Source organism: Gymnoscopelus microlampas, assembly GCF_963454915.1.
Source record: "Gymnoscopelus microlampas genome assembly, chromosome: 4".
NCBI classification, from domain to species: Eukaryota; Metazoa; Chordata; class Actinopteri; order Myctophiformes; family Myctophidae; genus Gymnoscopelus; species Gymnoscopelus microlampas.
The window spans coordinates 21931001-21943109 of NC_139941.1; the positions used below are offsets into that span (position 1 = coordinate 21931001).

At 43.3% G+C, this 12109-nt stretch overlaps 1 protein-coding gene across 1 annotated transcript in view; it reads right to left on the bottom strand.

Moving 5' to 3' along the window:
- Positions 1-12109, bottom strand: part of gpat2 (glycerol-3-phosphate acyltransferase 2, mitochondrial) — a gene marked incomplete at its 5' end in the record, with an annotated part of 91991 nt that overhangs the window by 10753 nt on the left and 69129 nt on the right. Inside the window, 7 exons of the mRNA XM_084055444.1 lie at positions 2175-2257; positions 3451-3549; positions 4554-4733; positions 6519-6618; positions 6762-6895; positions 9982-10081; positions 10892-11005. Coding sequence (XP_083911570.1) covers positions 2175-2257; positions 3451-3549; positions 4554-4733; positions 6519-6618; positions 6762-6895; positions 9982-10081; positions 10892-11005 — 810 coding nt within the window. The remainder of the gene's footprint in view (positions 1-2174; positions 2258-3450; positions 3550-4553; positions 4734-6518; positions 6619-6761; positions 6896-9981; positions 10082-10891; positions 11006-12109) is intronic.

The window sequence follows — 12109 nt, forward strand, 5'->3', positions numbered from 1 at the left end:
AAACCGCTAATTGCTGCTTGCAGCTATATTTTTGCTTAAGTTTGTACCCGAGTTCTTGGATATAATATAATATTTTTTCATTTAGTCCAGTTTGGTTTCGCATTGCAGCAATTCAAGTGCACCCTTTGCAGCATTTGCTGGGAGCCCATTAAGTATCATTATTAGAGCCAAGTGGATGACTAAGACCATATTTCTGTGGAAAAAATGTGATGTGCAGGTTTCAAACAGGAAACACTCTAGAGAGAGCACTTTTGGTGTTGAAGGGGCTCATTATCAGCTTCAGTTATAAATGGAAATGTGCATAACACATCGGTCTGTGGTCTATCACAGGTAGAGCTAAAATTATACTGCATGTACGTGAACTATTATTTATGCACCGTCAATGTGTCTGTATGTGAGAAAGAAAGGGTGTGAGAAAAACATAAGATTAACTTGTAACTTTTTAAATGTAAAGAAAGGGCCCAGTTACAGGGACGTGCACAGATAGACTCTAGGTGGTGCTAGAGCATCTGCCCTTTGCCCTCTTGACCAGAAGTGCCCTTTTGAAAAAAATAAAAAAAAAAGTTTTTTTTTTTTCAGTTTACAGCAGGGGTCTTTAACACATATACTGCCAATCCCGAGATATCTCGGGACATTAAATCCACCCGTTACCTGCGGATACCGAGATATCTCGGGATCGTCTTTTTATGTGGTTTGATAACGAAAAAAAAAATGTTTTGGTACCATCCTTGTTTTGTTTTTTTTCCCCATGACGCTTCCGACCCATCCTATGAGAACATTTCCGACAACCGTTTCCGGTTCGTTTTTTATCTTGAAAAAACAGTTTTTCCCTGGTTTTGGCTAAAGATCATGGTTTTCACACGGTTTAAAAAACGAATGGTAAGCTCCGGTTGTATTTTCTTTTCTTTGATCGACAAACGGTTATCCTCTTTGTGTTTAAAAACGATCTGATAGCCGATCGGAGGCTAAGCTAATCTAAGATGGCCGGTGGGGAAACGTCACAGCCACGTCACAGCCAAACGGATATGACGTTTGCAGCCCCTTTTAGCCGCTGATACCACAGAAGAAGAAAAAGAAAGAAAAGTGTAAACATTATGAGGGCTCGTACGTCCGTCGTTGCTGTTTATAAACACCATCCGAACGCGGATTTTAATGGATATAATTTTTTTGTGAACGGTTCAAAAGGCTATAAAACTCAAAAACGCTGGCAGTGGGTGAGTACCTTATGAATAAACTCTGGCAGGGAATGTGTTAACAGGGGGTCCTCAGAGTTACTACAGGGGGTCCGCCAAATCTTTATGTGATATGATTTTTCTTTTTACCATAACCACTCGAAACCACTCGAAACCTAGCAGATTGTAGATCGGCTATTTTTGGCAAAGAGGTATAGGTGTAGAGGGAAAAAAGAGCAGACCAAGTAAACAAAAAAAAGTATAATTTACTTGAGCACCTGCCCCTCAAAATGTCTGTGCACGCCACTGCCCAGTTAGGTGCGTGTGTGCGCCTATTTGAGTATTGTGATAAAATATCTTAATGAGGCAGGTCCTTGTGCAGATGTGTCATCTATTTTCAGTGGAATCGGCTCCCCCTCTACCCTGTTGAATGTGTCTTCATCGAAAGAAACAAAACAAGCCTCAAAAGAAGAACCTAAGTAGGCTGACACAAATGGAGCCAGTGAATGTGGCACGGACACAATGAGCACGTCTTTTCATAATGTAGGCCAGGCACAAAGCACTTAATGGCTCATGCGTGGGTAACGGTCCCAGCTAACAACTCCACTGTCGTTCTCTTCCTGTCCATCACCCACTGTCATTTCCTTTGAGCTTCCCACTCTTGCGGCGGAATTCCAGCTTGAAACGCAGTGCATAAGCCTAGTGGAGATTGACAGCTTGGGAAGATGTTTCCTGTTGGATTATCTGTTTCACTGGCACTGACTGTGTAATGTCACTGCTAATTGGACCGAGTCTAAGAGGATGGGAACGCTCAGATTTATCAGGGACATGTTGCATCGATGGCAAGTTTAAGCTTTTACGCTGTTAAGTTCATGAACAAAGTTAAGGCAAAAGTAACTTTCACAGATTTTGACGATAAAACACAATCCAATACCTGCACGCCTAATCCCACTTTGAAAGGTTGACACACACACACACACACACACACACACAGTTTACTACCTGTTGGTGAGGATGACAGGTAGCAACAGGTCCTGTAGAGGGCGCCATCTATCCACTCTGCACCGTCCTGTCTCACATATCTCCTGCATGTGCACACACACACACACACACACACACACACACACACACACACACACACACACACACACACACACACACACACACACACACACACACACACACACACACACACACACACACACACACACACACACACACACACACACACACACACACATCCATGTAGAATAGATCATATCTAAGTATGGCCACAAGCGGCAAATAATGAGGTCTAAGCACAGAATTGAAGAAATGGAAAAAAACAATGTTGTTGTTCACAGTGAGATTTGAACTTGCATTGTACAAGGGAGTATTATCACAAAATGAAATAAATTAATGGTTTGGAAAGCTGATGCATGTTACAGCTCTGTAATCCTAATACCCAAGAATATCTTCTGCCACTAAATTAGAATTGACAGAAGCCTTGAAAGAACAAATTTTGGCATAAACAAATCTTTCATGCTTTCAAGTTCCATAATAAAATATCTGCCATCATCCGCAAGATAATCTGATTGGTTTAATGCAGTGCAACGTCTGAGTTGCTTGGACCCTTAATAATATATGATATCTGCAAGTCAGGGAATATTGAAGCTCCAATAAGCAAAGGTGGTGTTTTTTTTTTTTTTTTAAGATTTGTTTTTGGTAGTTTTTTATTATTTTTCATTGAAGAGGGACAGGGAAAGTAGTCTGACAGGAAGAATGGGGAGAGAGATGGGGGGAAGACATGCAGGAAAGGCCGACGGGAACGGGACGCGAACCCGCGGCACACTGCTATTAAGGATTTTCAACCAGGGTGCCTAGACCGCGACGCCACGGTCTAGGCCCAAAGGTGGTGTTTTAATGTGCCTATGAAAAGTTTCACTGAATCAGGTTTTAACACGCTGGACTAGACTTTCTTGCCTCTACTGAGGTTAATTGGTTATCAATGCCACAGTCCACTCCCATCTACTGACACTGTCCATTAACGCTAATCTGGAGTTAAACCTGCGTAACCCTTAATTCTCCAGTAACTCCAATCGTTGTCTGTGGAAAAGGCAATTACTGAACTCCAGCCTTTACATTAAAAGATCTTTCCTAAACATTGTAGGTAAAAGGCTGATTTACTGGGTGCAGTTAAATAGGCCACATCAATCTAGGGGCTTTAATCTGTGTGTGTATAACGAGTCGTTAAACGATTAAGAGGTGCTTAATATTCTGCTTTAGTTCCGTGGTGCACCTTGAGAGAGAAAGGCTGGGCGAAGTGGATCCTCACACTCCCCCTCCATTCTCCACACAGAGCAGAATATAGGGTCCGCAAAGCAGAGCTCAGGCCAATCTGTGGACAAATGGTACATGTGCGCACACACACACACACACACACCGACACACCGACACACACACACACACACACACACACACACACACACACACACACACACACACACACACACACACACACGCACACAGATATCAGAGTGTTAAACGAGTCACCCGTAGTGATCATATCATAATAAGGCCCTGCCTTTAGGAAGTACATTACAGCAGCAATATCACTAATGAGCTGCATCTGCGATGAGCAGGAAGATAAAAGAGGTAGCGAGTGGCGTGCATGCTGCCTGTGTCTGTGTGCAACATGGTGTGTGCTGCTACTACTGCTGTGTGTCAGCAGCAGTGAGCAAAATGGAGAGGAGAGGGTATTATTATGGCAATTAACCCAAAGCAACACCCACTCTTCAATAACCCGCAGAAAATGTACACAGGGGGCTATTGGCAATCACCATCATCTTACAAATTAGAAAGCATGCCTAATGTTATCAGCCAACTCTGGCTTGGAGGGCACAATTCTCAATGCTATATTTCTTTGCCCAGGCATTTTTAATTGTGATATATCCTGCGTGAAAAATTCTTCATTACTCCCCAAGGACATTAAAGGAGTAGCTCACCCAAAACATGACTTATTTTCTATCAATTACACACCCCATGAAACCTTGAATTCATTGAGATTTTTTAGTTTTTGTCACATTCTTGAGCCAATAATTTTTCACATTTTAAGTTTTTTATTCAGCATATAGGGTAGGGTGTTCTCAGACAGGGCAAAATATACAGTACATATGCTTCTTTTTTCTTTTAGGTAAGAAACTGGCAGAAACCAGTGGAGTCTCCTACTGAGTCTCCATGAATTCAAGGCTTCATGGGGTATGTAATAGATAGAAAATAAGTATTTTTTTCGGGTGAACTACTGCTTTAAGGTTACAAATGGCTCATTTTAAGAGGTGGGTGTGCATTCTGTGTTCTTTGCAAGAGTGCTTAGATTAGTGTATGTGTATGGAGAACACACACCTGAAAGTTAGCCTTCGGTACACGGTCGTATGCGATTCCCACGGGGACCAGAGAGACGTCAGATACAGCTCCCTCTGTGATGATTTGGCTGATGAGCGCCAGCCACTGGCCACCTCGACCTGACTGCCGCGACACACCCATGCTCAACGCCTGGCCTTCACGGAGCAGCTCGCATACCAGCTGAGGACAAATGAATACAGATGTGAACAAAACAGCTGATTTTTACATCTGCTTAATATGCATTATAGACTGCTGTGCCTTACGGAAATACATGACCATCTTGTGGACTTCACATAACGTCACTGCCCGAACACAAATCACTGGTATTATTAACAGAAGTTAAACCTAGTGGTATTTGGCCACGTATTGCAAGACCTCAATGTGTGTTATGTGCAGTCCACATGATGGTCACATATTTCACCATAACACCGCCATTTTGGAGGATAGAGGCGGCGAGGAGGCAGAAATTTGAGTATTGGGATCTGACCCTAGTTTTCGGGTTCTTGTCAACACACACACAGGATTTTGCAGAGCAGGAGGAGGAGTGGAGTTACAATAGAGGACGGGGACGATAAAGAGGACCTGTGAAGGGACACTTCCAAAGATCCAGAGATACTTCCTTGGCCTCAAGTACTGTTTTCCTCTTTATTGAGAAAATTCAATTACTATTGAACAGTAGCTGAGCAGGCCTACACTCAATAAACAATAAAGGTCTATTAACAGTGAAATACAGCCAATAAACAACCTGCTTTCTCACGCAGAGCCAATGTGCTTACTCACATAAATGGCCACTGGAAAGGAAAGAGGGAGAGAGGGGGGGGGGGAGAGAGAGAGAGAGAGAGAGAGAGAGAGAGAGAGAGAGAGAGAGAGAGAGAGAGAGAGAAAGATAGAGTGTGAGAGAGAGAGAGAGAGAAAGGTCTCGCCTCACACATAAACAACGTGCTTACACTCCACCAGGGCTACAGTGCCTCAGATTAATGTCAGCGAGGGCTATTTTATTGAGCTGTATGGCATGATATTGATCTTAATAAAGCCAGTAACTCGCTAAATGAAAAGTACTTTATTTGCCAAACAGAGTACAATGTGCATGAAAGAACCCTCCCCAGTCAGATACAGATATAATGCACAGGTGATTGTAAAAGGAAAGCGGAAAAAAAGGGGGGAAAAAACAGGGGGAAATAGTGTTAGTGTGAAGCGAAGTGAGAATTGATCTGAGGTAATGGCGTCAAAGACAGGGAACGAGGAGAGGGACCGTAATATCACTCCAAGGAAATCTACAAAAGAAACACACCAGCAAATTACCTTTCCATGAAGATAAGAGTGAAGCCACCTGCCTGGGCCTGCCTACCACGCATAAGCTGCCGACGCTCCCCAACGCCCCCGCTCCCCCCCATCCATTTCTCCCCTCCTTCTTTACCAGAGTTTCATTACTCACAGCATTTGGCTCCCAAACGTCCCAAAACGAAGTGTGCTGGTATTATCATCACTGTCGGGCAGAAAACTTGTATCTCCATATTTCACCTGTTTGTGTTTCTTTCATAAATGAATGTCCTATTTTATACTTCATCATATGTCTCGACAGTGTCTCGCTAAAGTAGCTGTCTGCAGGTTTTATTATTAGTTATCCAATGAAAAGTATTAACAAGAGCTTATGACTAAATAATAACCACTTTTCGATTCATTGGAACACAGGTCTTTTTTACATTTCCTGAAAAGCAACAGTTTTGGAGGTGTCCCCCCCGACAGCAACGATATGCAGGTGCGAATGGACAGCGACGTGGGATGAGGCCGGAGAACGAGGAGGGGAGGAAGCAGGTGGGTCTCATTCTGACTGAGCTAGCCCCAATGAGGGTGAAAACGGTATGCTCACGAGAGCCGCGAAAAGGTTTATAATGCAGTACCCACGTGCACACGTGAGGTTGAGCACACGTCACATGGCCTGTGGGAGTCAGTGTCGGGACTTACGGTCGTCATGACTGGAGAGTACAGGCTGTCCATCTGGGCATCCTGCTCGGTGAGTACGCCAGGTGGGAGGAGGATCACTCCAAGCTTCTGCAGGATCAACCTGTGGGAGGAACAGCGAACATTCGCTGACAACATGCAGCGGCTGGCCTTCCACGTCATCTCGTGTTACCTCTATGCGACTTGCATAACAGCTCGTCTGTGCATGCGTGTACTGGATGTGTGCATGCAAGTGCACAACTGTACCGTAGCCAGGAGCAGTTAATCTGCAGGGGACAGAGTGTGTAGGGGACTCTCAGATTGTGGCAGAAGAGAACCAGAGAGATCAGAACGTAGTCCATAATGCTCTGATGCACATACACATACACCAGCAGGGAGCCCTGGGAAAGAGACGAAACATACAGAGTTTTAGATAATTGTATTCACGGCCACTTATCATGGTGAATGCTGCCAGACTGTGTAGAGGTACATGAGCAAGACGAGAATGGAAGCTCACACACACAAAACATATTGCTGTGGTTCAACGTTTGATCAATATCGATCATCATGGCCCACAAAGCGCATCTAACTTAATAACAGCCAAATGGAACGCTGAAAAGTACATTTATATGTTAAACAGAGATGCCACTGCAGGAGGGCTGAAAGTGGCAAGGAAGGCTGCATTAAAGATCTACACAGTATGCATCACTGAATGTTAGAGTGTATAACCAGACCAAGAATACATCTTCAGGGGGGTTTTATTCCAAGCGAGAGCGTTCTCTTATTATGTGTTTGACATTTCACATTGTAAACTTTCTTTTGGAAGACAGGTTGCTTTGTTTTCTGAAGAGATCTGGGAATTTGTAGCAGATTTCACCACACAATTTAAATTTACATTTAAACTAATAATGGCTTTTGTAAATGATAACATTGCTAATAAAACTGCCAATTTATGCATTAGATTAGATAGCTAGATTTTACTGTGCAACATTTAACGGGTTGAGAATCCTGCCATTTCTTTCAAGAGAAAATTATCTCAAATCTCTTTTTCTCTGACAAAGATGATCCCTAAATGTCATTTAAAGATGTTTGAAAAAGATTCACAAGATCTGAACAAGAACTTCAATGTGTTTGATTTGGTCGCTGCATTGTGATGTAGGACATAATAAAGGACATAATTACAACACTTATGTTTCTGCTGCTGAAACGTCTCCAAGAAACCTTTACCTTATCGTGGTGGAGAGGTTTGTGTGCCCCAATGAGCCGTGTTGGAGCCTGGTGCTCTTGGTAGGGTTTCCTACCAAATTGATCTCGGGGGAGGGGCTCGACAAAGGATGGTTCGAGAAGACCCCATTAAGAATGAGGAAGAAGACAGGATACCCTGCCCGGGGAAAGCCCAGGGCCCTTTTCTGGAGCCAGGCCCAGGAGTAGTGCTTGACAGACGGGGTTCGCTCATAATTCCAACCACCCATTATTCTGACGTCCCAATAGCCCAACAAACGTTAGATTAGTGTGAGGTTAGGTTTAGGGAATGGGGCCAGTCGGACCAGAATAATAGACTGTCGGAATAATGACATGGCACCCGATAAACAGCACCTGGGGGCCAGGCTAGCCACGGAGCCTGGTTGGAGGAGGGAAAACTCTGACTGTTGGTCAGGATCTCCTCACTGGTCAGTAGGAAATCTAGTAATACATTGAGGACTCTAGCAGGAGCACTCATCCAATGTCCCTTCGACTATGCATGCACCTCATGGTACCATAGCACCACAAAGGCCTTAAAAACAAGGCTCCGGACAGCCCAAAACAAACTGGTCAGGCTACTGCTTGGCCTCACACCTACGACTCATCTAACCCCTGCTCACTTTGCTAGGGTGGGATGGCTCAGGATAGAGGACAGAGTACAGCAACTTGCAATGGGCCTGGTCTACAAGATACACTACACCACAAAGAGAGACACCCATGTACCTGTCAAAAATGTCAACGATGTCCACAAACATAACACCAGAGGGAGCACCACAAATCACGTTCAACCCAGATTTGGCTCAAACAAGGGGTTAAATTCGTTCTACTGCTATGCCACCAAAATGTGGTATGCCCTACCAACAGTAAGGCAAAGTGTGAATCCTTACTCTCCTCAAAACTGCTCTAAAAGAGGACTTACAGGTGGTTGCAATTCGGAACTGGCCCCAGTAAAAAGTCCAAGCCTATCACCAGAAATGCCCCCCCCCCATAGTATTGTATTTATCTGTCATTAAATGTTTCAATGAATTGAATACACAGGATCCAAATGGAAACAAGCCCTAGTGCTTTCTTGGGTTTAATCCTTTAAGCATCCTTTTGTATAGAACTGTACTTTCTGTGCTTTTTTTTTGCAAACTGTTAGTATTCAATCAATCAATCAATCAATCAGTCTCCATGGTGGTGGCCAGGAATGTTACCCATGCGGCACCCGAGAGCCGGCTATTATATTCAGATATCTTGTGTGCAAGTGGACATTTTTGTCAAATGGTGGTGCTAGAGGAGAGACCATTGGGTAAAAAAAATCTGACCTCTTGGGTGCATGAAGGTGCAGAGTAAAATCCATAGAAATCCAGCCAGTATAGTTTTCAAAATATGTTTTTTTTTACTACAGTGGTGGACGGGATACATTTTGAAACCCACCAACCACTGCTGCCTGTCACCAAGGAAAGTGACTGTTGACATGAAGTTAATGTTTTGAATATGTATTCACTCATTCACATATAATTGCTTATTGTCCCACTGTTTTATTTGCCTACAGAGTCGATGCCTAGAGAGATTGACTGATTGACTTGAATTCAGGTATGAGTCATCAAACCAGTCTAAAATCATCACACCGCTACAGAACATTAAGATTGTTATCAATGGCCGCATAAATTTACCTTTTGAATTATGTTTTGGAAATTAGGTGCAAACAAACTACTGCAGTCATTCATGCCTAAATTATAGCTCTTTAAGTGGAGAAAATGCCTCCAAGTTCATTTAAAAACTCAAACTGTATAAAACTGTGTGCACATGTACTAATTTAGCCAAGCATGTAATTAAAGTTAACTATAGGTCACTCCTGACTACTCACAAAAATATACTGAAATGTTACAATGATACCTATTTAACCTCTCTTAGTCAAAGTCTGTGGATGTTTATTGGCTGGAAAAGTTAAAGCCAAAAGCAAGGTTTGTGCTTAAACTTCCTAAGCAGTCATTTCTAACAAGTATGGAACCAAAACATCAACAATGCACCGCTGAACAATTACTTGTGCAATTCTGTGTATTGAGGAGGGAGAAATAGGTTTGCCTCGCTTCCAGTCCCAATTATAGGAGTATTTAGCACAGATAGTACTTTGAAAAAAAAAAAAAAAAAACAGATAGTACTTTGAATGAAAAACTACAGGGCTTTGTGGGCCTTGCCTTATTTATGTGCATCCGTCTTATTTTTTACTTTGGGATGTGCACGTGCTGAGTGTGTATACCTTTTGTGTCTCTCTGTGCAAAGCTGCCAGGTGGTTGAGATTAACCTGAACACTGCAGAACACTGAGCCGAGAATCTTCAACATCACCCAGCCCACAAATCTGAACAGGGGAAAAAAGAGAGAGAGGCGTTGGAGGGGGGGGTTGGAAGGTAGGAGTGGATAGGATGGGAGAGATGGATGACTAGATGGATAGAGAGAGAGTGAAGAGAGCAGGAGGGGAGAATATATAAAACTACACTCGGGGGGTAATGGAGAGAGGTAATGCAGATGGAAACAGAAAGCAAATTGAACAGTGGAAGGAAGTAAAAACGGAAGGAAAGAAGTGGCAACGTGTGATGGACGGAGGAACAGAAAAGATGGATGGCTATAAGAAAGGAACTCGTGCTGCTGGAGGAGAACAAGATGGAGAGCAATAAAGTGAACGTGTGTGTGAGGGGGGTGCAGAGAGCGATGTAAACAGAAGCAATGAAGGGGGTGGGAGAGAGACAGAGAAAGCGAGTAAGAGAAGAAAGGAGCGGTGAAAAAGACAAGTGCAGGGGAGATTTTCAAGTATGCATTCCAAAGACTTCACAAAAAATGGGACGGAGAAAAGACTTGAATCTCAATAGACAGGATTAGATTTAGGTTCCATTTCACTGGCGATTCACAGAATTCCAGTACCAAACACCGGGTGATTAACCTCCCACCACTCAAAAAAATTATAAAAAAAAGGCTGGAGGACCCAGACAGGCACAAAACTATAAGTCATACACAAAAACATACTTCCGCACGCACGCACGCACACACACACACACACACACACACACACACACACACACACACACACACACACACACACACACACACACACACACACACACACACACACACACACACACACACACACACACACACACACACACACACACACCGCAAGAGGCGTGGGGAGATGCAGGTGTTAATGAGGGGCAGATAGGTTGAGAGGCAGCTCTGTCGTTCTGGTTCCTCTTCCACCTCTGGCAACGCAGCAAGAGCCTCCTGCACCCTGAAACACATGGACACAGGGGGGATTTAGCATGGCACAGATGTGAAGGCACAGATGCACTCTTAAGCACCTCCCTCCGTCCTCCGCTTCCAGTAGGACAACAATGAAAACAACAACAGCAACACTGTGGCCTGTCACACAGAGGTTAAACTCACTCTTCTCTCCCCTCATTTGAACTGAATTTAACATAACACTACTCAAGGCTCTGGCCTCAGTGACAGGAACATATGGAACCAGACTAGACTGTCAAATGTCCCCACCCCACATCCTCACGCTACCCTTCATTCCTTATATCTCTGTCTGCATCGCTTATCACACCTCCTTCCCATTCTCTCTCTCTCTCTTATTATGGTGGGAACTGAAAGTTTCGGTATCTCTGCCTATCGCTTGTTTAGACTCGTCTGGTCTCTCTGCCCTTCTTTAAAGAGATATTTAACTTTGGTAGAACCTTGTGTTGTATTATAGCTACCGTGGCATTATAAAAACATTGTCCGGCTACATTATACAGTAGCGAACTGTTCTCTGTGATTGAGGTATCGAAAGTAGGGACTTTTAGTACATAAACTAACACAATAAAAGCCAATTATGTCTATATATAATATATATCAATATATTAGGGATGCCGCCGAAAATTAGATTTATTTGATAATATTCGTGGCAGTCTCCAAATTCTATTTTAATATTTCGATTTTACGTTCATAATATAACAATGTTTATGGTTAATTTACAGCCAAAATATAGGCCACTGCAAGGCACTGCGAGCTTGTACATGTGCCATTTTTGAATAATTATTTATAATTATGATTTTTTTAAACACAAATCTTATCTTCTGGGGGTCCCTGGCACAAAACATTTTCAGATGGGGGGTCCGCGCCCAAATACATATCATTTTGGGAGTCCCTGTACAAAAAACTTTGAGAACTACTTATTTAGAAGCCATTTAATCGGCCTCAGGTCTTAATGGGCTAAACATAGACAGGGGAGTTCTGTGAAGCATTGAGCATGTGTGGTCTGTTTCCATCATGTCCGCGAGGCCTTGAGGTGGGTGGGCTCGACAACTTGAGTGCAATTACTGCAGATCTTCTCTGCGATTCTGATCGCCAA